At 44.9% G+C, this 24,763-nt stretch overlaps 1 protein-coding gene and 1 non-coding gene across 5 annotated transcripts in view; one reads left to right on the top strand and one right to left on the bottom strand.

The window, feature by feature from the left end:
* Window positions 1–2,286: 2,286 nt before the first annotated feature.
* The window catches only part of USP6NL (USP6 N-terminal like), a 138,436-nt gene continuing 115,959 nt past the window's right edge, over window positions 2,287–24,763 (top strand). The window contains exons 1-2 of one of the 4 annotated variants that reach the window (XM_075428302.1): window positions 2,287–2,363; window positions 14,565–14,654. In XM_075428302.1, coding sequence (XP_075284417.1) covers window positions 14,651–14,654 — 4 coding nt within the window. In that variant the 5' untranslated portion in view covers window positions 2,287–2,363; window positions 14,565–14,650. Of the gene's footprint in view, window positions 2,364–2,460; window positions 2,591–3,034; window positions 3,055–5,220; window positions 5,493–14,564; window positions 14,655–24,763 lie in introns of those variants that run through there. The other 3 variants (XM_075428301.1, XM_075428305.1, XM_075428303.1) reach the window with 3 other exon arrangements.
* Window positions 6,674–6,746, bottom strand: TRNAK-CUU (transfer RNA lysine (anticodon CUU)). The gene has a single exon. It is a non-coding gene; the product is annotated as a tRNA-Lys (tRNA).

Here is a 24,763-nt window from a genome sequence, read left to right on the forward strand (position 1 = left end):
GGACTCTCTCCAGTAGCTCTTCATCTTTCTTGAAGTGGGGAGCCCAGAACTGGACACAGTACTCCAGATGTGGCCTCGCTAGGGCAGTGTAGAGGGGAAGGAGAACCTCCCTCGACCTGCTGGCCACACTCCTGTTAATGCACCCCAGGATGCCATTGGCTTTCTTGGCAGCCAGGGCACACTGCTGGCTCATGGTCAACCTGTCGTCCACCGGGACGTCAACCTGTCGTTTGCTTCTGCAAAGACAGCAGAGACACAGGCAATGTCTCTTCTATATTCTTGCGATGCCACATAGATCTTTAAGCATTATAAAGAACAACTATTGCATTTACTTTCTCAGGCTAAGAACTGTAATAAAAAATGAAGCGTTGGTAGAAATGATATTGCAGGATTTGTACGTGGGAGTAGCGATAAAACAAGCACGGTATACGCTGTCAGCCACTTGGAAAGCTGTGATTTTAGAACTGTTTCACATCCCAGTTATAGTAGTGCAAAAGGAAACAACGAGCATATGGGGAAAAAAAAATGATGATATATAGTTTGAGAACATATGAAATAGAGACGAGTTGGTTCAGATCAAGCAGAGAGCTCCCTGTGGAAGACATTTATCTTCACTAATTAGCCATGTTGGGAGGAAACAAATCCCTTGCTGGAAGAAAGCTAAGTATATTTTTATATTCCAACACCTTCTAAAATTTTTAAAAAGACGATTAAGGCTTGAAATTGGAAGGAGTCAGATCCGACCACTGTATGCCTCTTGGGATTTATGGGCTACTGACAAGCTAGTTAATCACAATTACTTTCTGAAATAGATTGCAAAGCAATAAATAATTTCTGTTTTCTGTTACACTTCCTTGGCATGAGAAGAGAGGAAGCATTTAGACAAAAGCGATCCGAGCTGCTGTGTCTTACTGCCTTTAGCCATTTTCTCCTACATGAAACGAATGTCGCGTGCAACCATGCTCATACACAGCTGTGTACATGTGCTAGATTCTTAGAGGCTGTGAGATGTGCTGGCATGCGTATTTGCCACGTTGGTGATGATACTTCCAGTTTTTCCAGAAGTAACACTATCCAGGCTATTTTTCATCTAAATGAGAGAGAACTGCAAGGACAGAAAGCCTGTTAAAAAATGGTAATATCTGTGGAGAAGATTTACTGATCTTTGGCTAACCAGTCAGTAATTATACAACTCCTCTGATCTACCCTGACATAATGGAGCGGCGCTTTCACCAAATTATCGTGAAATGTCCTTATATTACAAGGTTCAGTAACAATTAGTATCAGAAGTCGAGAGCCTCACAACTCATAGTGCAAGTTGCTTGGAACCGCTTATTTTAGAGTTTATCTTTAGTAGATCATGCTAAATTCCTTGCTTACTATTTGAATAGGAAGTATTTAAATATAATTATTACAGAAACACAGGACAGTTTAAAACATTCAAAATATTTGCTGAACATTGCTCTCTTCTTGTATCATTACTGGATGTCTTTTGGTAGTAAGTTTTAACTACTGTTTATTTTAATCTTGCTTCTAATGTAACATTGTGTTTTATTGCTACTTGAAATTCCTTCTTAACCACAACCGCTTTCTTTCTAAACCGAAATCACCCCTTCTGGTCACGACACCGTCGCGGCATTTGAGCTGTCTAGCAGTCTCAAGCAGCTGTTTGTTGCATTCCTATGCTTCTTCCCTTCCAGTTTCGTTCGTCATTTGGTTTACCATGCAAAGCGCGGGGATGCAGACGCATGAGCGGCTTGCGCAGCGGGACTGGGAGCGCTCTGCTTAAGGAAGAGGAAGGGCTGGGATCCAAGTTGTCCCTCTCGTGAGGTGTGCATGGTGCCAGGAGAGCTGGAATGAGCAACCCGGCCTATCCCCTGGCCTGTAGCCCGAGAAGTTTGCCCATAAAGCTGTACTTCAGCCCCCCAATATCCGATGCTGGTGGTTCGCCAGAGAAAAAACCAAAAAAAGCAGAACGAGGTTTTCAAAAGGGGAGCCTTGGTAGTTCACGCAGCACAGCCCAGTGGCCAAGATAAATCTGAGGGGCACAAGGCCTGTTTTGTGCTTTTCCCCCTTTTTATTTTCCCACAGGACGCCTGCTCCTGCCAGGTGCCTCAGCGCTGACACGTGGGCCACCGGCCGGGCAGATGCCTGAGCTGGGTGTTTATGGGACCAGGGCTTGGCCCCGGGGCCGAACACCTGCACCTCGCCGGGCTCCACGGCGGCCAGAGCAGCTCCGGCCTCGGCGAGGGACGGCTCCCGACCCCCGGCCCGCCAGGCGCTGCCCAGCCCTCGATACCAGCTCAAGATGGCGGCGGCGGGAGCAGAAAGCACGGCGGGGTCGGAGACCTGCGCGCCTCGTTGTGAGTCCAAGATGGCGGCGGCGGCGGGTCAGCCCTGTGGGACGGCGCCGGCGAGGGAGGGGCGGGCTCGGGGAGGGTTTCCATAGCGGCGGCCGCCGGTGTCGCACCGGGGCACTTCCTGGTTGGAGGCCGCCGGTCCCGGGGCAGCAAGCAGGGAAGCGCCGCTGGGGAGGAGGCGGAGGGAGGCCCCGGGAGGAGGAGGAGGAGGAGGAGGAAGCCGAGCAAAGGTAGGGGCGAGCCGGGCCGGCCGGCCATTGTGCGACTCCCCCCCGGGGTCGGGGAGCGCCGCGACCGCGGCGGGGCGGCCGGCTGGACCCTTCCATTCCCGGGGCGCGGGGGGAGCGGGGGATGTGTGTGTGTGGGGAGATGCCGCGCCGGACCTGCCCGTTGAAGCGTGCGGGGTGGGACCGTGTTCCTACAGAGCTGAGGGGGGGCGGGCAATACCACCCTCCTCCGGGGGGGAGCCCGGGCTATGCGCACCCCCCGCGGGGCTGGGGAGGTGTAAGACGCGGGAGCCGGCTCCCGGAGGGTACTGGGGTGCTTCAGACTGTTCCATTCCCAGCGGAGGGGGGTGTGTGTGTTTGGAGCGTCCCTATTATTTCTGCTGGGGGGGTGGGGGGGAGGCCGACGGGGCAGCGTGTGCTGGGGCAGCCCCAGGGAAGCCTCGCTGGAGATGCCCCTGGGTCCCATTGTAAGGTTTTGAGGGAGGTGTGGCGGCGGCGGTGGGGGGGCCGCCCCGGGGGAAGGGACACCCCACCCCCTCCCCCCAAGCTGGGTGGTGAGGGCCGCGTTCCCCTCGGGAGTGGGGGGGCCCCGGTGGCCCGGGCCTCCGCAGTCGGGCTGGGGAAGGGGAGCCTGTCTGGGTGGGGGGAGTTTGGGGGGGTCACGGCCCTTGGGGGCTTCCTGAGGGCCCCCCTCTTCTCTGTCCAGGCGGGAGGCTGTAGCGTCAGCTCCCGGAGGGAGGTTCTGGGATGGCTGAGCCCTTGCTTTAGCGCGGCTTCCTGGCACCACCGCCTGCTGTGCCTGCTCCCTCCTCCGCTCCGTGCGATCCCTCGGGTGCGGGGTGCCAGGCGCCGGGCTGGGCGTCGCGGTGTGCACAGGAGGGTCTGCAGCCCTGCCTGCTGCCCGCTTCGGTCTCCATAACCCTCTCCCAGCCCTGTGCTGGCGAAAGAGCCCGTTCTCGGATGTTTCGGGTTCTTTCTGCGGTGTGGGTGGCCTGCAGGAAACCACCGAAGCCGTTGAGCCGCCAGCTGAGTGAGGGTCGAGTGGTGACTTCAAACGCTGTCGCCGAGCTCCGGGACCAGTCGGTTGCCCGCGTAGAATAACTTCCCTTGTGCCCTTTTCTGCTTGGGGCCCGGCGGCTGCGCAGGACGCTGGCGACGAACGTAGCTTGGTTTTTAGCTTTCGCGGAATTGACAGTGGAGGGAAGCGGGTGCACATCTGCCTCCTTCACAGCCCCCAGTCAATCTCATTGGTTTCAGCTCGAATATTTGCCATTCTCTCCATCTCTGAGAATTTCACAAAGCATGGGGCTTTTCTACAGGCTAAATCCAATGTCTCCTGTGAAAGGAAAATGATGGGAAAAAAATGCAGTCAGCAGCAAGAATGTATCAGGCAAATTCTCAAGACTGGCTTTTAACAGTCTGAAGTTACTGTTAACCTCTTGCACTGTGCAATGCTGTAAACTTTAGCTGAACAACTCATAAAATACATGCGCTATTTGGGGAAAAAGAACAGTGTTTTGTGGTGGATCACTACAGTTAGAATACTTCTGTTAAATAATTGCTCTCTGTGGTTATTTGGCTCGATGCGTACACTGCATCTAGAGCTGCAGTGTGACAGTCGAAACTCAGACTCTGCTAGGCGGGTGTGTATCGCATACAGCGGCCAATCAGCAGTGCCTGAAACTAAGAGCAGTTTGCTCCAGCGCTTTGTAGTGTAAATATTCCGGCTACGAACAAAGAGGAGGGTGTGTCATCGCGCTGGGTTCATTGGTACTTCTGGGTGCTTCCTTGTTTGTGGCCATTCAGTGAGTTTGTGTAGGTTCTGAAACAGTAGTAGTCTTCTGTTGTTGTGATTTTTATGTTTGCGCTGTCTTGGGTATTTTACTCAGCTGGGATGCTCAGAGGCTTGGTGCTATGTTAGCAACTTTTGTTATGGTCTTTTTAATAGCTGTGCTCTTAAGTGACTTAGTTTTGCTTCTTTGTAACTTTTGTTACTGATTACAACTTTGAAGTTGCTTAGACTTGGAAGCAGTGTAAAACAAGTATTTAGTAGAACTGCCTTTTAAGCAGGTGTTCTTTTGCCCTCTGATTATACAGCACAGAAACCAATAATTTCAGACTTAATGTTTTGCCAGCCAGCTATCTATAAAACTTTAAAACATGTGCTTCAGAAATCTATCTTTTTTTTCTTTGCGGGGCCATAACGTTTTGGTTTAAAGAAACAAATAAGTGACAGTAAAATACTGCTTTGTGTCAGGCGGGCTCTCTTTAGACTATTTTGTCTTTGTGTCTGTGTTTAAACAGAACAGTTGCGCTTTGCTCCTGTGATTCCTGGTTCTTGGAAATTGGGGGTATAAATCCTCAATGTTAACTGCTTAGCATCTATGTTAAATGGATACTACAATAACATACACACAGGCTAGACCTGAATCTTTAGTTGTCAACTCAAAGGAAAATCTTTTCTCTGGAGAGAGTCACAGTGCATAGAATTATAATATGCCGTGATCTACTTGCAATCTGGCTCATATTAATTATCCTGAAACAGAGTATTGGGCAAAAAAGAGACCTGGCACTAGGTGTGGAAGCAGATAATTGAGCGTATTGTTGGTATGTTTCAATTTGAAGTTGTAAAGATCTTCTCACACTTCAGATATTCCTTTCAAATCTAAGTTCAGGACTACGTAAGGTGGATACCACCAAGGGCTGGTAGATGTGTGTTAGTAGAGGAAATACTGGATAGAATACAAGGGTTAGCTCTTCAGGAAAAGAGAAGTATCAAAGGTATGTGTGTGGGTTTTTTTACAGCCTTGTTAATTGCAAGGGAAGGCATAAAGGATGTCAGGTACTATTTTGAATAAAAAGACAGGTTTCCCAAGACGGTATCTTTCAGCAAGACACTCAACAGGTAATAGTCTTTCTTTCCTCTGTTGTGTAGTAATTGGTAGTGTTTCTGTGCAGGAGGGAACTCTGCAAGTGTTGAAATAAATCAGGTTGTTGGCTGAGAGAGCTGAGTGATAACCATGTAGTTTCTAACACACACCCTTAGGAAAAGCTTCAATATTGTAATGCAATAGAAAGTACAGACTTTACGATATTTGGCAGTGTTGACTTTTCCAGACTTTCCGATACTGCTCGCTATTGCTATACTTGAAATTACAGACAAGAGATGAACCTTTCCTTTTTTAGGGACTTCAGCACTTTGAAATAATCCAAGTAAATGGCCTTCAGCAAAATGATAAAGTTGTGAAGAGGGGGGACTTTATAAAGCACATATGCAGCATTATTTCAAAGAACAAAACCTGATTTTAACCAGCAGTCTATACTGGCTAGTAAACAGATGTTAGCAATAGCTAAGCAAAATATTTAGACACAGAAGGCAAGACAGGAGTAACATTTTATAGCTGAAGTCAGAGTTCAAGTTGCTGTGGTGTACTGCAACATTTGCTTTTCGTGGTTATGACACGTGTTTTTAGGTGGTGTGTAGCTGGTATAGTCTCCCCTTCTCGTTTCCTTAGTGTTACGTAACTAGATTTTTACAAACGATATGGTGCATAATTATGCTATTATTAGCCTTAAGTGGTTTTCAGATGTGATGTTTTGTTTTTTCCTAATGAGCAGCCTTTTCCTGTACATACACACAAGAAAATGTCATGTAACGTGCGGTCCTGGGTTTGGCCAGGACAGGGGTAATTTTCACTGGACTGCAGGAAGGGGCACAGCTGGGGGGTGGGGGCTGACCCCACCTGGCCAAACAGAGCCCGGTATTCCATACCATGTGACGTCACGCTGGGTTCCGGTGGGGGGGGCGGCGTGGCAGGGACTCACTCTCGGTTTGGGAGGGCGCGGCGCCGGTCCTGTTTGGGAGAGCGGCTGTCTGGGTCGTGCGGTTCGTTGTTGTGTTTTCTCCTTATTTGTATCGTTGTTGTTCCTGTTTCTCTCTGTTTGCTGTTCTGTTAAACTGCCCTTATCCCGACCCACCGGTTTCTGCCTCTTTCTTTTCATTCTCCTCCGCATGCCGGCGGGGGGAGGGGCGGCCGCGTGGCACTTTTATTGCCGGCGGCAGCCGAAACCGAAACATTAAATTGTCGCCCAACGTGGGGCTTGAACCCACGACCCTGAGATTAAGAGTCTCATGCTCTACCGACTGAGCTAGCCGGGCGTTAAAACAGCTTTCTTACATTTTGTTAAATTTTGTTATACGCATTTTTCTGTCTTAAACAGTCGCCGGTAAAAATGTTTCTGTCTTTGATCACATGGTTGTGGTTTTTGAATCCGTATTTGCTGTACTTGTTCCCTGTGGTGATGTTCATTACCTTGGGGAAAAGGATCAGGATTATGAATTTACTGTACTGTACGATGTCAACTTATGACATGATAGCATCACTGTGTATGAAATTAGGATTGTATTTGCAGGGGGCACTGCGATCATTTCTGTACCTCGGGTCCTATGTCTTAGAATTTGTTAATAATCGAACCCAGCCTGTGGGGAAAACCGGAGGGGATACCTTCCCCCACTCTTTCGCCCCCCCCCCCCCCCCTCCTTCAGGCTGGTCCTAATGGCTTTTGAGAATTTCGAGTACCCGTGGGATGCTCAGGGCAGCACCCTCCTTTTGTTATGCCTCCTGAATGGGTTGCAGGTTTTGTTTAGGGCTAAACAAGTCGTTAAGAACATTGTGCAGAGACCTGCCCCGGGGCCGGATAGCTGTGAGTGGCTGGGCGTGTGGGACAGCATGGGCAAGTACCTAGGGCAGTGGGCACCACCGGTGTTTTTTAAACTCACCCCTGAACAAATACAGAATCCGGACAATCTAGTAAAATATCTGCAAAAAGTGTGCTGCCACCCTGGCAACTCCAGAGAGACACAGATCACCGCAACGTGCTGGGGTCTGGCCCACGCCTACCGAGCCACGTTCAACACTGTTCAGTGCCCTAAAAGGGAAGGGGGGGGAAACGAAGCGGCAGGCGCTGCGACTGGCGCTGCCCCCCCAGCCGGCCCTGCAGCCCCTCCAGCCCAGCAGGCAGTCACAGCCCCCCCGACCGGCACCACGGCTGCTGCAGCCACAGCTGCAGGGTCTGCCTCGGTTTCCCCGGCGGGCACAGCAGCAGCTCCAGCCCCAGCTCCAGCTGCAGGCAGCGCGGCTGAGCCCAATGACCAACCTGTGCCGGTAGCAGTCGCCCCTGTGAAACTAAAGAAAGATGCAAAGAGAGCAGATCGCTCCGGGAGGGATGACGATGAGCCAGGGTCATCACGGGAGATAGAGACAGAGATCATCACCCGGTCCCTGTGTCCCTGGGCGAGCTGCGAGACATGCGGAAAGATTTCAGCCGCCACCCAGGCGAGCACATTGTCACCTGGCTGCTGCGGTGCTGGGATAATGGGGCCAGCAGCTTGGAGTTAGAGGGCAAGGAAGCCAAGCAGCTGGGATCCCTGGCCAGGGATGGGGGCATTGACAAGGCCATTGGGAAAAAGGAACAAGTCCTCAGCCTCTGGAGGAGACTTCTGTCAGGCGTGAGGGAGAGACACCCCTTCAGTGACGATTTTGTGTGTTATCCTGGCAAGTGGACCAATATGGAAAGGGGTATTCAGTACTTGAGGGAATTAGCTGTGCGGGAGCTGGTTTACCGTGAACCAGACGATGAGCAGGTACCCACAGACCCAGATGAAGTCCAGTGCACGGCATCTATGTGGAGGAAGTTTGTGCGGAGCGCACCCTCCTCATATGCCAACTCACTGGCAGTAGTAAACTGGAAAGGTAAAGAGGCACCAACAGTGGATGAGGTGGCTGCCCGACTCCGGCAATATGAGGAAAGTCTCTCTTCCTCCCTTGTCTCAGCTGTGGAGAAACTGGCCTGGGAGGTCCGGCAAATGAAAGAGAGTAGGTCCTACTCCCCACCTGTATGGGCCAGTGTCTCAGCTATTAGGGGCAAGCGTTTCTCTGCTCAGGAGAGGGAATACAGAGGCTACACACCACGGGGCACCCTGTGGTTCTACCTGCGTGACCATGGAGAGGACATGAGGAAGTGGGATGGAAAACCCACCTCAAGTCTAGAGGCACGAGTGCGTGAGTTGTGAGGTAAAACAATCACGAAAGGGGATTCTCTTAGGAAAAATGCTGCTCCAGTTTCCAGCAGCCAGCTCTCCAGACCAGGTAGACAGTTTGATCTTGATTCCGATCCTCTGGAGGGGACCTCCAAGTCATTTTTACAGCAGCTGAGCAGCAAATTCTCTGACCAGGATTAGAGGGGCCCTGCCTCTAGCCAGGTGGAGGAAAGGGACAACCGTGTTTATTGGACGGTGTGGATTCGGTGGCCTGGCACGTCAGATCCACAAGAGTGTAAAGCTCTAGTGGACACTGGTGCACAGTGTACTTTAATGCCATCAGAGTTCAAAGGGTCAGAGTCCATTTGCATTTGTGGAGTGACAGGGGGGTCCCAAGAGCTGAGTGTACTGGAGGCTGAAGTGAGCCTCACTGGGCAGGAGTGGCAGAAGCACCCCATTGTAACCGGCCCCGAGGCTCCGTGCATCCTTGGCATAGATTATCTTAGGAGAGGGTATTTCAAGGACCCAAGGGGGTATCGGTGGGCTTTTGGCATAGCTGCTGTGGAGACGGAAGAAATTAAACAGCTGTCCATTTTGCCTGGTCTCTCAGAGGATCCTTCCGTTGTGGGGTTGCTGAGGGTTGAAGAACAACAGGTGCCAATCGCAACCACAACGGTGCACCGGCGACAGTATTGTACCAACCGAGACTCCCTTCTCCCCATTCATCAGCTGATCCGCCAGCTGGAGAGTCAAGGAGTGATCAGCAAAACTCGCTCACCCTTTAATAGTCCCATATGGCCAGTGAGAAAATCTACTGGAGAGTGGAGACTGACAATAGACTACCGTGGCCTGAATGAAGTCACACCACCACTGAGTGCTGCCATGCCAGACATGCTAGAACTTCAATATCAGCTGGAGTCAAAGGCAGCCAAGTGGTATGCTACAATTGACATGGCTAATGCATTCTTCTCCATCCCTTTGGCAGCAGAGTGCAGGCCACAGTTTGCTTTCACCTGGAGGGGCATCCAGTACACCTAGAATCGACTGCCCCAGGGGTGGAAACACAGTCCCACCATTTGCCATGGACTAATCCAGACTGCACTGGAAAAAGGTGAAGCTCCAGAACATCTGCAGTACATCGATGACATCATTGCATGGGGTGACACCGCGGAGGAAGTTTTTGAGAAAGGAGAGAAAATAGTTCAGATCCTTCTGAAAGCCGGTTTCGCCATTAAGCGAAGTAAAGTCAAGGGACCTGCACAAGAGATCCAGTTTTTGGGGATAAAATGGCAGGATGGGCGCCGTCAAATCCCAATGGATGTCATCAACAAAATAGCAGCTATGTCCCCACCAACCAGCAAAAAGGAAGCACAGGCCTTCCTGGGTGTTGTGGGTTTTTGGAGGATGCACATCCCAAACTACAGCCAGATTGTAAGTCCTCTGTACCACGTGACCCGGAAGAAGAATGATTTTGAATGGGGCCCTGAGCAACGACAGGCATTTGAACAGATTAAACGGGAGATAGTTCATGCTGTAGCCCTTGGTCCAGTCCGGTCAGGGCAAGATGTTAAAAACGTGCTCTACACCGCAGCCGGGGAGAATGGCCCAACCTGGAGTCTCTGGCAGAAAGCGCCAGGGGAGACTCGAGGTCGACCCCTGGGGTTCTGGAGCCGGGGATACAAAGGATCCGAGGCCCGCTATACTCCCACTGAAAAAGAGATTCTGGCAGCATATGAAGGCGTTCGAGCTGCTTCAGAAGTGGTCGGTACTGAAGCACAGCTCCTCCTAGCACCACGATTGCCGGTCCTGGGCTGGATGTTCAAAGAGAGGGTCCCCTCTACGCATCATGCCACCGATGCTATGTGGAGTAAGTGGGTCGCTCTGATCACCCAGCGCGCCCGAATGGGAAACCCCAGTCGCCCAGGAATTCTGGAGGTAATCATGGACTGGCCAGAAGGCAAAGATTTTGGAGCATCGCCAGAGGAGGAGGTGACACGTGCTGAAGAGGCCCCACTGTATAACCAGCTGCCAGAAGATAAGAAACAGTATGCCCTGTTCACGGATGGGTCCTGTCGCATTGTGGGGAAGCAGCGGAGGTGGAAGGCTGCTGTATGGAGCCCTACACGACAGGTCGCGGAAACTGCCGAGGGAGAAGGTGAGTCAAGCCAGTTTGCAGAGGTGAAAGCCATCCAGCTGGCTTTAGACATTGCCAGTCGAGAGAAGTGGCCAGTGCTCTACCTTTACACCGACTCCTGGATGGTGGCCAATGCCTTGTGGGGGTGGCTGCAGCAATGGAAGAAGAACAACTGGCAGCGCAGAGGCAAACCTATCTGGGCTGCCCCATTGTGGCAAGATATTGCTGCCCGGCTGGAGCAGTTGGCTGTAAAAGTCCGTCACGTGGACGCCCACGTCCCTAAGAGTCGGGCCACTGAAGAACATCAAAACAACCACCAGGTAGATCAGGCTGCTAAGATTGAATTGTCTCAGGTGGATATGGACTGGCAACGTAAGGGTGAAATGTTTATAGCTCGGTGGGCCCATGACACCTCAGGCCACCAAGGAAGAGATGCGACATACCGATGGGCTCGTGACTGAGGGGTGGACTTGACCATGGATACCATCGCACAGGTTATCCATGAATGTGAGACGTGCGCTGCAATCAAGCAAGCCAAGTGGGTAAAGCCTCAGTGGTATGGAGGACGATGGCTAAGACATAAATACGGGGAGGCTTGGCAGATTGACTACATCACACTGCCACAAACCCGCCAAGGCAAGCGCTACGTGCTCACAATGGTGGAGGCCACCACCGGATGGCTGGAAACCTACCCTGTGCCCCATGCCACAGCCCGGAATACCATCCTGGGCCTGGAAAAACAAGTCCTGTGGCAACATGGCACTCCCGAAAGAATCGAGTCGGACAACGGGACTCACTTTCGTAACAGCCTCATAGACACCTGGGCCAAAGAACACGGTATCGAGTGGGTGTGTCATCCCCTACCATGCACCAGCCTCGGGAAAGATCGAACGTTACAATGGGCTGCTAAAAACCACTTTGAGGGCAATGGGGGGTGGGACTTTCAAAAACTGGGATACTCATTTAGCAAAGGCCACCTGGTTGGTTAACACCAGAGGGTCCACCAACCGGGCTGGTCCTGCCCAGTCAAAACCTCAGCGCCCCGTAGAAGGGGATAAAGTTCCTGTAGTGCACATGCGGAACATGTTAGGGAAGACCGTTTGGGTTAGTCCTGCCTCGGGCAAAGGCAAGCCCGTCCGCGGGATTGCTTTTGCTCAAGGTCCTGGGTGTACCTGGTGGGTAATGCGGAAGGATGGGGAAGTCCGATGTGTACCTCATGGGGATTTAATTTTGGGCGAGAATAGTCCATAAATAAATTGTATAAAGTTAGTTGTTAACTAACCCTGTCACTGTCTGTTATCACTGTTATAATTGTTATGTTTTGTATCAGTAGTAGCATAGTAAGAATCGTCCAGATTAAAGAAGGATGGACTTTTTTTTTTTTTGATGAACCCTAGCAGAGCACAGCGATGATGGAACTGGACCTGGTTTTCAACAACTGGCATCCAGCAGCTTCATCAGGATCAACATCTCCTGCAGACTGTGGGCACGGGCCGCACCAGATACATCAGCCGTGAGCTCCGGATGCAGCAAGTGACCGCCCATCACCACACATCACCTCTCCTGCCACGGAAGACCATTACGACAGATGGAGCCTGAAGTCATGGATTAAATGAACTCAAGGGACACTTTAGAGTGATGATCCATAGACTAAGGGAATGATATCTGGAGACAGGAGAAGTGGTGGTGATCAACTGGACAATGGGGGACCTGGGCATGACGTAAATGGTATGGAATAAGGGGTGGATAATGTCCTGGGTTTGGCCAGGACAGGGTTAATTTTCACCGGACTCCAGGAAGGGGCACAGCCGGGGGGTGGGGCCTGCCCCACCTGGCCAGACAGAGCCCGGTATTCCATACCATGTGACGTCACGCTGGGTTCCAGTGGGGGGGGGGGGCGGCGCGGCGGGGACTCTCTCCGGCTGGGGAGGGTGCAGCGCCGGTCCTGTCCGAGAGAGAGGATCTGTTGTGTGAGTCTGTGTCGTGTTTTCTCCTTATTTGTACCGTTGTTGTTCCTGTTTCCCTCTGTTTGCTGTTCTGTTAAACTGCCCTTATCCCGACCCACCGGTTTCTGCCTCTTTCTTTCCATTCTCCTCCGCACGCCGGCGGGGGGAGGGGCGGCCGCGTGGCGCTTTTGTTGCCGGCGGCAGCCGAAACCGAAACTCTGGTCAAAAGTGCTTTGGACCTGGGTTGAGGGCCCTCTGTATGACTCATTTGATGTTCTTAACATAATAACTGTAATTAGTCCAGTAAATGAGCAAGTGTCATGGAAGTTATATTTGCTAATTTTGACATCAGTAATCAAAAAGAAGCTGAGGAGACTGCTCTTCTAATGATATGTTTTAACCAGACACTTTATTTTTGATTAGGCTGTGTGTGCTTAAATGTTCAATTTAGCAGCCATTCATAGAAAATTGACAGGACCTGCAGTTCAAACTGTTCTTCTTCAGTGACTGCACCCTCTGATGGCTTTATGTTTGTCTGTGGGTTTTTTTATAATGTTTGCATACATATTTCTTCAGCATGAAGATACCATTTTTGTCCCCTATTAAGCCTCTTCCCTGTGTTACTTTCCAATGCAAAAAGAGTTGGTTGTAATTTTCAGTCTGCAGCATTACTAAAGACTTCCTTTTTTATTCTTTTTAACAAAACTGGTTTTAGCAATTGTTGTAGGAGCCTTCTTGCGATATGAATCCACTCCTGTGCTAGTTCCTCTACGTCTTTGGTGTGTGCTGTAAATCTGTAAATGTTATGCGAACTCATACTTTAGGAAAAAGTACATCTCCTCTTTTGTCTATTTGTCTTTTATTTATTTTTTTTTTACACATTAAGGGGTCAGGTGTGCTGAGACTTAATATCTTGTGCTGACTCAGATTTCATCTGTCTGGATTAACACAGGTGGTCAGGTTCAGCACATTCTAGTTGGCTCTGAAAAGAGGGAATAAATCACATAATAGTCCTGAATTTACAGAAACTCTGTGCAGATGTTAGAGGAAAACTCTTTATAACTTAATAGATATGTTTGTTTTTTTCTTTTTATCTCAGCTGTGAGGTGAAGTTACTTTCGTTTACACAAATCTGATAGAATGGTTAAACTTACTGTTAGCAGCAGGATGGAGATTATGTAATAAATTTTCCAAAATGTACTTGCTGTGCTGTCATTGTTGGAGATTAAGTCCTCTCTATTTCACTTCGGGGAGAGCCAGGCGTATTGTTAGTGAATCCATATCTGCCCTACTTGGATATCTTTTTTTTTCATTTCAGTTATGAATTGGCTGATCTGATGGTTTACAGTTGCTAGAAATAGTAACTTTTTCGGGTTTTGTGTCTGAGAAGGAAGTGTTGTATGCTAATGCCGAGCCATGCTTACTTAGTAAGCTGATTTGTAGCTCTTGTGTTTTAAAGAGTGTTTTTATATTGCATCTTCTTGCTAGCTGAGGTTGCTAAAGGAGAATCCTGTTATGATGGTATTTTCAGTTACTATATCCATATTGTAGTCTTGTACTGTTACTTCTTAAGAATGTTTGTTATCTTTTGGGAGCAGTTATATTGTAGGAACCAGTACGTGCACATAAGTTAGTAATATGAATGTTAGAAGAAAGCCCGGGTTTTGAATTGATAAATTTCAAAATATACCTGTAAGCAGTGAAGTTCCTCAGTCATAACAAACACATCTTTATGTTTCTTTTTTTTGACAAGGAAGGTGAGAAGATAGTAGGAAAGACAATTTATATATAAACGTTTACTCTAGTTATTTGAAGTTGAAAAAATGATTTGTCTCTTTGTTTTCCTACCATCATCAGGACATGTATACCCCTGAGAAACCTTCTCCAACAAGATACCTTGCTTCAAGACCTGTCTTGGATTATATGCAAAGAACTTTCCAGTCATGAGTGAGTAGATTTCTTTATTTAAGAGAAATGAAACCCTTAGTTCGCAGTTTGGAAGAAACATACTTCTGTAGTGGGTTTTGGAAGGTGGTTCTTCCTCAAAAATGTTCGTACTGAGTTTTGTCTCTTTGGTCCTTTCAAAATAACCAAATAAAGCTGAGATTTGGCAGATACTGTTCTTAACCCGCACATTTTTGATCAATGTGTGCTCTGTAAGACTTCTGTTTTGGTAGTCTGGTATTACTTTCAAGAAGGTGAGTTCTGTAACGAACCGGTGTTTGTTTTTTCGGTATAAATAAAATGTGTAACTCTGAGGGGAGGAAGTCTTGGGTTTGCTAAGAACTCCAAAATATGTGACTGGCCAGTAAGTTCAAATAGCTGGTGAAAATCCAACATAAAATGAATGGACTCCATTTTATGGGAAAAAAATAAATATATTACTCAAATTCCAGTATAGAGGTCTGATTCCAAAGGAATTTTGGCAAGCATTGAAAAGAACTGAGCTGCAGAGAACTGTGACTTAAGATCAGTTTTGGTGAAAAAACAGATGAAAGACACCAGAAGTTTTGTTTTACCCTTATCTGATGGTTAAGATAATCTCTTTCTCGTCAACTGTTTCGAGTATTTAAGGGTCTTTCATAAGTTTTGTGGGTGTGAACCTTCTTAATATAATTCCTGGCAGCAATATTACCTAGCCTTACATCATGTAGCAGTAAGGATACAACTTCATATGCACAGGAACTGTATTTATAATGTAGCTTAGTTTCAACATGACTGTACTGAATCTGTTGAAGGATGAGCATCTAGTTCATAGGATAATTATATCCTATGTTAGTAAAATAAGACCATTTGATTTTCTGGAAGGAAGTGAGTAAGGAAAATTGTTGGTTAAATTTCTTGTCAAACTGAATGAAAAATGACTGTTCTTGACGTCTGGAAGAGAAAAAGAATGAAGAGGGAAATGCTTGCTAAATGCAGCAAAGGGAAAACTATACCAAAAAAAGGACTGAAAGAATTGCTGAACTTAAGGGTTCATGCCTAGTGTAGACAGAACTATTTTTAGTATTTATATGGAATTACATCTGTTTTCTCTTTCATACTGCTGTTCACTCTTGTTTAGTTTCTGACGTTTAAAGTATTTGCTGTATTGCATAGATGACAACTTTACAGGCAGTTATTCAAGTACGTGAATATCCTGATTTGTCAAACGCTGCTATATTGATCTTAATTTGTTTTATAGAGCATCTCATATGCTGTCATTGCCTAATGTATAGTCTTAAACATAACAAATATCTGTAAATCTTTTTACTTTTTGAATCATAGTTGCTGTGTTAAGCATGACTCACCGAGGTGCTGCTGTGATGTTGTTGGCTTGAGTGCAACAAATACTGTCGTGACTTGAGCAAAACACCATTGGTTTTGGTGGGATTTTGACATGAATCCAGACTGGAGAGTTTACCTTTATATTATCAAGAATTAAGACCCTTATTCAAATGAGATAACGCTTTGGCAGTGCTTTTTCTGGTGGTTAATAATAACTTTATTCAAAATACAGTCTCTTCTTTGCCAGGCACTGCATTCCTGTGGTGCTTAAGTCCATGCTAAGTGATCAGCTTCAAGGGCACGAAAGAAAATGCTGCTTTTTTTGAAAATACAGTTTAGAGGAGACTAGATGTTTATGTTCAGCTGGTGTTGGATTTCTTAGTTTATGGTTTACTTCAGAGAAACTTCAACTATAAGCATGGTCTATGTAATTTTAGGCTCCTCTCTACTGAACACCTCAGTCTATAAGGTATTTATCATCTTACGAAGATGCATTTATTTGCAGACTTCTGTATTTGTAAGCTTATTCACGAAATCCGTGGGCACCTAGAATAGCTAGATTTGTTAAAAGTGATGGGAGTCTCAAGTGTTCCAAACTTGTGCATCGCCTAGCGTCATTCAAGCTGAAAGCCTTATGTAGAATGATCACCTGAAATGTGGCAGCGTCAGACTTAAGAAGGCTAGTAACTTCTTTGTTCAAAAATTTAGAATGCTGTTACATGCAGGCTATGTTACAGAATCCTACGTGTTATTTTCTTCTGATACTCTTGATGCAATATGTATTTCCACTGCTGTTGTGAAGGGCTGTTCTAGAATCTCAGTCCTGACATTATTAAATCCTTTTTCTGTATCTGTCCTAACTTTATTCACAGGCAGTTCATATTTATTTGATTTTCTGACAATCTTATTCACTAGCTTAAAAAGCCCTTTTTACCTTGTGTTGTTTTTGTTGTTTTAGCAGTTTGTTACATAGAGGAGATCATGTTTTTGAAACAGCTTGTGGAAGTAAATCTGTACTATCCTGGTACTTAAGAAGCACACACAAGCTTATTTTTAAGCAAATGATCAGTTAAAATTTCTTTGGAAAGCAAATAGGGGAACTGCTGCTGTTGTGTAGCTTTTAATAGTTATCAGGTGTTTAGGTAAGTGCTTCAGATCCTTTTGTACTGGACCTTCTCCAGTATCGGGGAAAAGTATTAACAGAATTGTAAAGTCCGCCATTCATGGCAGTTGTTGGGCAACACAGTCTGAAAACGTGTTAAAACTGAGGCAGTCTCTAGTAAGGCTCTTATTTCTGAGGAATGCCTTTATAAATGTCTGTTTTCATAAACAGGGGTAGGACAAATCTGTATTTTCAAATTGTACTTTAACGTTGTGTGCCCCATAGGACACTGAGGTCACATGCTTAAAGGGTGGGTAAGAGTATACAGTGTAGCTATGTTAGATTGCTTTAGATTTATTTTGTATTCGAAGATAACTTGTCAGGGAAATCTTGGCTGCGTGTAGCCTGCCTAGAATGCCATACCACAGAAAGAATTGGTTTAATTTTCTATGTTTTCTCCAGTTGTTGACATTTAGCTGCCAGAAGATGTGTAGTGTCATGATAAATTCTTATGATTATAAACTGCGCTTTGCATCTCTGGGAGTTTTCCTGTGCTTTCCCCTTTGAAGAAAGGTCAGTGCAGTGAGCTTATTTGAGCTGCTGCGATGAACTCTGTTTGCAAACAATCAAACTAAATGTTAGTACATATAGTGTAGCAAGCTGCTAACATCTCTCATTTTTTTTTTTCTCTTTAAATGTATAGGATGTAGTGCCAACATTTTTTATTATTATTCTGCTGTCATAGTAAATTGTACAGAATAATTCTTTCCTGGCTTTGTCTTTCTGCTTTTACTTGTGTTTCCCATGCTCTAACTTAACATTGCCTGCAGCTGAAAGTTAAACTGCTATTCTTTGTGCTTCAGTATCATCTCTTCGGGTTTTCTTCGTGATTGACTGAGGGTAGGAGTGCATTTTGTGTGTTTGGAGAGATGCTATGCACTGTAATCTTACATTTTGAAAATGGTCAGTGTGGCCTGGTAATGAGGTGGGAAACTTTTTGCTTCAGCAGTTGAAATCAAGACCACAAGGGTGTGATTAAAGGCTGCTGCCGTGTGATGGTTGGTTATTTATCCTGACCTCTCATTACAGCTGGCTTTCTAGTTTGTGCTCACAGAGGAGCCTTAGGTTTTTGCAATTACTAAAAAAAAAAAATAATTTTTTTTCCTTTTATTTTTGAGTTCATGTAGTGTGTGTAAAGAAATAGTTCTGGCTGTCAGTTTCTGTATTCATGAGCAATAAACTTGGGAATTAAAACTAATGTTAAGGTCAGCCTTAATAGATAAAGATAGAACGCTTTAGGAAGTATGTGTTATTATTCCGATCCTTGCAACGGAGGAAGGTGTGTTCTGGGCTTCTGTAAAGCTTCCTACACCAAGAAAAGTCTGTTTGGTTACGGCTGGCTTGATTTTTTTCCCCCTTGCCTCCAGTCTCCCCTCCTTGTACGACAGAATGAATTCGTAGTGAACTGAGGACCAAGTCAAACTGTTCGTCAGATTAATGCTGGGAAATGGACAAGTTTTTGGTGGCTTACACAAAGTGTAAGGTGGCTGTGCAATTTGTGTATTTTGGGGTAGAGTGTTGCAAATAATTATAAAGCTGATTTGATGGAGTTTAGGAGGCTTTGTAGTCATCAGTTCTTTTCAGTGAACTGAGACTGAAAGAAAGGAAAAAGCTCTGATTCATACATAAAACTGCATGCTGCGGAAGGAAAGCTTAGAAGTAAGCTAAAATACCTTTGTAATGAAGTATAATAATGAATAGCTAAAGGATGTCGGATTATTATGTTACATGCTAAGTTTTTGTTTTGTTTTTGAACCATGAACCCTGAAAACCCATTCATAAAATACAAGCTTGAAGTTACAGTGTATGAAGTGTTTTCTTTAATAATTGTTCTTCTGATTTCACAGCACAATTGTGTTCTAATGTTTATAAATACTGTGACTTGAGAAATCTAGAAGAAGCTGTTGTCTCCTAGGTCATCTTTACTGAAATTTGGAATAGTAATTCTTTATAAAAAACCTGAGTATCTCAATGATAAAGAATTGTAGGACATAAGGGATAAAGAGCCATAATGCAGATTTGAAAAAGGCTAATTTGAAGGCTTGGGATACGTTTCAAATATTTCAAGAGTTAAATAATAATAACTCCCCCTGCAATTCAACTATCTGGAAAAGAATGAAACCACCAAGATACTTAAAATAGTAAGCTGCTGTATATTAACAACCCCATAACAATGATTTCATTGATAATATTAATATTTATCTTATGTTTGCTCTATTTTTTTCTTGAAACTCTCAGAGGAATTTGTCACTGTGCGTAACTGTAGTGACACTTGAGCGCTTGGGTCAGAACTAGTCATGTAGTGACTTTTTTTTGTAGTGGGAGGATGCAGCATGAAAAATACATATACACAAAGTCATTTGGCTCCTGAAACTAGCAGTCAGGAGAGCGCTTGCTGTTCTTCAGCTTGCTTCACTGCTACTCGTTCTGTGTTGGCTTAACTTTTCACTTCTCTTTTCTTCAGATACTGCTAGTCAGTGCTGTATCTGCTGGCTGTCCCCTCAGCACGGTGCAGCCGGTACTCTGGCTGAGGCTATTGGCAAGTGTGCTGGAGATGGTTTTCTGACTTAAAATGCAGATTCAGAGGTCAGAGTTAATGAGTTACAGAAACTTGTATGGACTTGCAGAAGAGCTTTGAATGAAGTTGAGTTTTGTTGGAAAGGTCTGGCCTGTAGGAGCCAAGGCTGAACTGAGGGTCTTTAAAATTTCATAACCCTCTTAAAATGTTGTCCTTGCAATAGAGGGGGTGGTGTCCCTTCCCTGTCTGAATTCCTGCATGCTTCCTTGTCGCAGGAGCATTCATGAGGTTGCTCTGAGTTGGGTGGGCTCCTGAAGCTGTTTACTGCATAGCTGCGTAAATGGTTGTAGTGCTGTAATGCAGGGAGAGAAGCACAGGAATTCAGTGGGTGAGACTGTCCTTTCCAGTGGTAATGCTGTTTTTCCCTGGCTTGAAGTGTGTTTGGAATTATGGTTTAAGTTGTTTAGGAATGTAGTAATCTTAGGCTGCCTCTATACTAAGTGAGGAGAGGCATCTCCTGAGGGCTGATCAGATCCTAGGTGACCCAGTTTCTCACCAATGCTGTAATTAAAGCACTCCTTTTAATACAGAGGGTGCATTAGTCGCAGTAACATACAAACCCAAATACTTGACATGCTCAGAACTGATGCATTGCATTGAGGAAATATAGGCATGTTAGTAGAAACTTACTTGTTTGCTTAATATTCACATTCTACGATGCTGGATTTCTTATTTATTCAACTGATATAAGGATGCAACTTCTCAGACTTTTTTGTTTCTAATAGTACAGCTGTTTAAATACGTCAGAACACAAATGAAAGCTTTTCGAAATCTGTTTTTATTTAAACCGACTTTTTAGATTTTTTTTTTTTGTAGTCTTTCCTTTATTTTTGATCATGTTAGGATATTTAGGACAGGTAAGTTGTGATTTTCCTTGCACTTCACTTTTAGATTGAAGAAGACAAATGTTTTTAAGTTTGGTTCTGTCACTTTTTCAATGGAACAAAATAAATCTTCAATCTCCATAGACTGAAGTGACGTCGCTTTTTCTTCAGCTTTGCAGGAGGTTGCAGCTACCAAAAGTGTATTTATCACCTTCAGAAACTGTGCTTCCAGGTGATATATTGAAGTTTAATAGTCTCATTTTCTGTAAGGCTTTATCAACAAACAGGTATTGCTTGGTATTTCCTGTTTCATGTAAATTAGTTAATAATGTGTAGTAAAGCTAAGTGTTTTAAAACCCTTTGCATATATTTCAAATACATTTATTAAAAGTTTTAAATAAAGTTGTGTGTGTTTGTTATTTTGTTTTTATTTTTTAATTTTTTTTGCCATAGAGGGAACTTGAAAGCTATCTTCGTTCAGCTGGGCTTTCTCCCTGTGGGTTTAAATTGATGGTCAGACTGATGGGGCTTCTCTAAATAGGTTAGTGCAACATGACACCTACGTTTAAACCAATGTAGTTTCTGTTTGTAAACCACAGTGTTGGCACTGGCAGGAAAATATTGTTAGTTTTGAACTGACAGGAGAATTGTTGCAGGAAAGTTGCCATCATGGATGTTACTGGAGGACCAGTCTTTCTGTACACACACTTACTGCTCCCTGAATGTGTCCTTTTCAGCCACTCACACTTCACATTTCTTCTGTCACATTCGCAATGAAAATTAAGGTTGGATTATTTACAAATTATTTACTTTGTGACGTGCTAACTGTGTGTCCGAAATAGCAAAGATTATATAAATATGTTTATAGTAATAACTTACATATGTATTTAAACATTCATTGCATGTTACATTTGTATTATATATTTTTATGTAATAATTTTCTATTTATATTATAAATTATATACTTACATAAAATATGTAACAGTTCTTTTGTTTATGTGTGTATATGTAGAGGGGGAGAGTCATCTTTCTAAATTTGTCTGCCTCTCACTGTTTTGATTGATGTCCAGTAAGGACCACTGAATTATTCCAACTAATTGGCGTACACAGAAGTACATGCCTTTGGCACGATAACATTCTCCCATTACAGGGTTTTTTTATTTAAATCTTAGCCTTTGGGCCTGTCTCTGTACTCCTCTATATAGAACATTGCACAATAATTCCTTTATTGAGGGTCTTTGGTACTCCTGCAGCAGAAAGAGTAAGTAGCGAAGGAACACTGTAACCTTGTTCTCTGGAGTGAGTATCAAGCAGCCACCGCTGTGTAAGCAATTCATACTTCTGGGATCCTATTCATCCTGGGAGAGGCTGAGGGTGGTGTTCAAGTGCATTCCAAAGGGGGAAGGATGCAGAGACTCCCAGCTAAAATACAAATGAGAAGCGAGAGCTATAAATGGAGATGTTTGGGCAGGCACCCCCCTCTTTGCGTGAGGCACGGTGTAGACGCAGAACAGCGTTCTAGTTACCGCAGGGAGGTCTTTCCAGAGGCTGCAGTGTGAAGCTCCCTGGTGGTGGTAGAATTTCCTATTGAATTAGAGAATTCACAAAACAACAGCTGAGTCAGATGAAGGATTAGCAATGGGTTGAAGAAGAACTTTTCCAACAGTAGTGTTAAGTGAGGTATTTGGAGGGCTTTCCTTGCCTGGTGTGAGTCATGCTGTTCTCCCTTTCTGTACAAGTGATTGAATAATATGTACCACTGTGCTGGGAAACTGAAGCTATTGCTGCTCGTTAGTGTAACTTTATCACAGATAAGAAAAATCAGTGAGCTGCAGCCTCATTTTATGTTATGTTACATTATTTATGTTCATATTCAAGAAACAAACCTCCTGATTTACAGGCCGTGTCGTTATTTTAAGATAAACTGACTGTGTTTCAAGAACAGCTACTCTGATATGCTTTACCCGATTTTTGATAGGAAACAACTTCTTTGATTTGTGGCATGGATGGAAAATATTTGGGGTTGTTGCCGTAAGTGGAGTTGTGCAAGTAATCCCAGCATGATGACTGGCTCTGTGTTTGTTTAAATTTTTAAGATCTTTTCTTTGCTTAAACTGTCCGATCTGTCCTTTCAGTGTTTAAAGGATGGTTGCAGATGTTTGTGTAAACAAAATAGCTGCACTTAGGTGACAGGCTATCAATCAGCTGATTATAGGGTCATTGAATGTCTTATTGTAATTAAGAGATTTTAATTCTTAAAATTATGTGGGAGAGTGACAAGATAACACTGGAATTTTTTCAAGGCTATTGGTATGCCTGTACCTATCCTGCTCAAAATTTCTGAAGCGAGCAAAAGGCTGTTCAGGACTTCCAGGCTGGTTTGGGAAGATGGTGTGTTGTTTCTTTTTCTTTTTTTCTTCTTTTTTTTTTTTTTTTTTTCCCCTCGCTCTTTTTCCCCCTGTTTTATTTTCTGCAACGTAATTATTCTCTGGAATGGAAGACATACCAACACGCTGCAGAACCTCCAGTGCTTTTGGCCAGTGCAGTCATTAATCTAACAGATCACTAATATAAAAGGGCACTTTGTTTTAATAAAGTACTTTGGTTTGTCATAGGAGAGGATTCTTGAATGCAGTCTTTCTGTTTTACCCTTGAAAAGCTCTTTGAAAACCTGCCTGGTTCCATGGTAGAGTGCTGAAAGGCTCACTAGGAGCTCTTTTGAGCAGGAGGCAGACTTCCCAGAATTTTGAGAGGCGTAGGGAAATAAGTCTCTCACCAGAACAAGTTCTGTTTCATTCAATATAAAGCTTTTTCATTCTCTTTTATTTTTTTTTTGTAGTAGAATTTTTCACAGCATTATATAAGGAGTTTTATTTTGTGATGACACAGCCCTCCTTCCCTGCCCTCCCCCAAACTTGCTTTTTGGAGGTGACGCTTGTCAGCTGCAGCTCTCTGTTCATATCAGTGATGCTGTGCTGCAGCCATACTTTGTGTCCAGGCTGTTCTACAGACCCTGCGTGTCCTGCACACTTCAGAGCAGTTATATTTCATATTACTTTATATCTGGTTGTAAAACCTAGACAAGCTTTTAGCTTCCTTTTTTTTTTTCCTCCCCAGTTACAGTAAGAATGTTTGAAGGGCATTGGGGTTGGTCTTTGGGAACAGGAGAGGAAAAATTTGGTTTATAGTTCGCCTTGAAAAGATTAGGTACAAACTGAAAACTGTTGAATTTGCTTTTTATTTCCTCCCGTTTCATCCCCCTGCCATACTATTTTCTGTGCTGGAAGCAGTGACAAAAATGTCTGTAGCTTTTACTTTAACTGTGTGGTAGGAAAGTACTACTTTCTAGAGCAAAGGCTAATGAGACACTTTTAGTGACATTTCAATATTTATTTATTCCTCATGCATTAAAACAAACTGAAAGAAATAATATTTATGTGAAACTCACCATAAAGCTCTTGGGTGTGGGGATTTTGTTTTTGATGCGTGAAGTGGAATGTCCATTTTGGAGAACTAACTCTCAGTTTGTGTTTTTGTTTAATGCTGTGTATTCAGTGGTCCTACAAGATGATATAGCAAGGCCAGGTAACCTGCATGTTATCCAGTGAAACCAAACAGATGAAGTTCAAGGACAAATCTGCTGCAAGTGAAGGATGCTGGCACTTCTTTTTCTGTTCCTTTAGCACTGGTGTAGTACAACTAGTAGTTAAAATAGTGGATTAAAATGGCTGACTGTAATATTGGGTAGTGACGCAGTTCAGTCCTCTTTTGTCCGGACTGTGGGCAGTTGTTGGCTGAAACTTGGCATGATTTTGAATTCTCTGCAGCAACAGAGAAAGCGTGGAAAAGAGTTAATGTACTACAGTCTTCTGTCTGCCAAAATTGGGACTGAGTCACTAGGAGATGTACAGTTCCTCTGTCTTTGCTCTTGCAATAGGTGGGTAAGATGGCCTTCATTTGGATAGCTTGGTTGTCTGAAGTCAAGCTGAATAAAGAGGTTTGTTTCACACTGCTGCTGCCTGCCTCTGGGCATGGGTTACCTGCAAGCAGTGTCACAAGGATGCCCAGCTGTTTCCCCCATATTTTCATTGGTGGGGGAACAGGAGAGCTCTTCGTTAGCAACCAAAGTATGTATCTGCTTTATGGGAAATAGGACTGATATGAAGCAAGTGTGACGCACTAGTTACAGCACACTACTAAATAAATCCATTCGTAAGAATGCAGA

Source organism: Opisthocomus hoazin, chromosome 8, assembly GCF_030867145.1.
Source record: "Opisthocomus hoazin isolate bOpiHoa1 chromosome 8, bOpiHoa1.hap1, whole genome shotgun sequence".
NCBI classification, from domain to species: Eukaryota; Metazoa; Chordata; class Aves; order Opisthocomiformes; family Opisthocomidae; genus Opisthocomus; species Opisthocomus hoazin.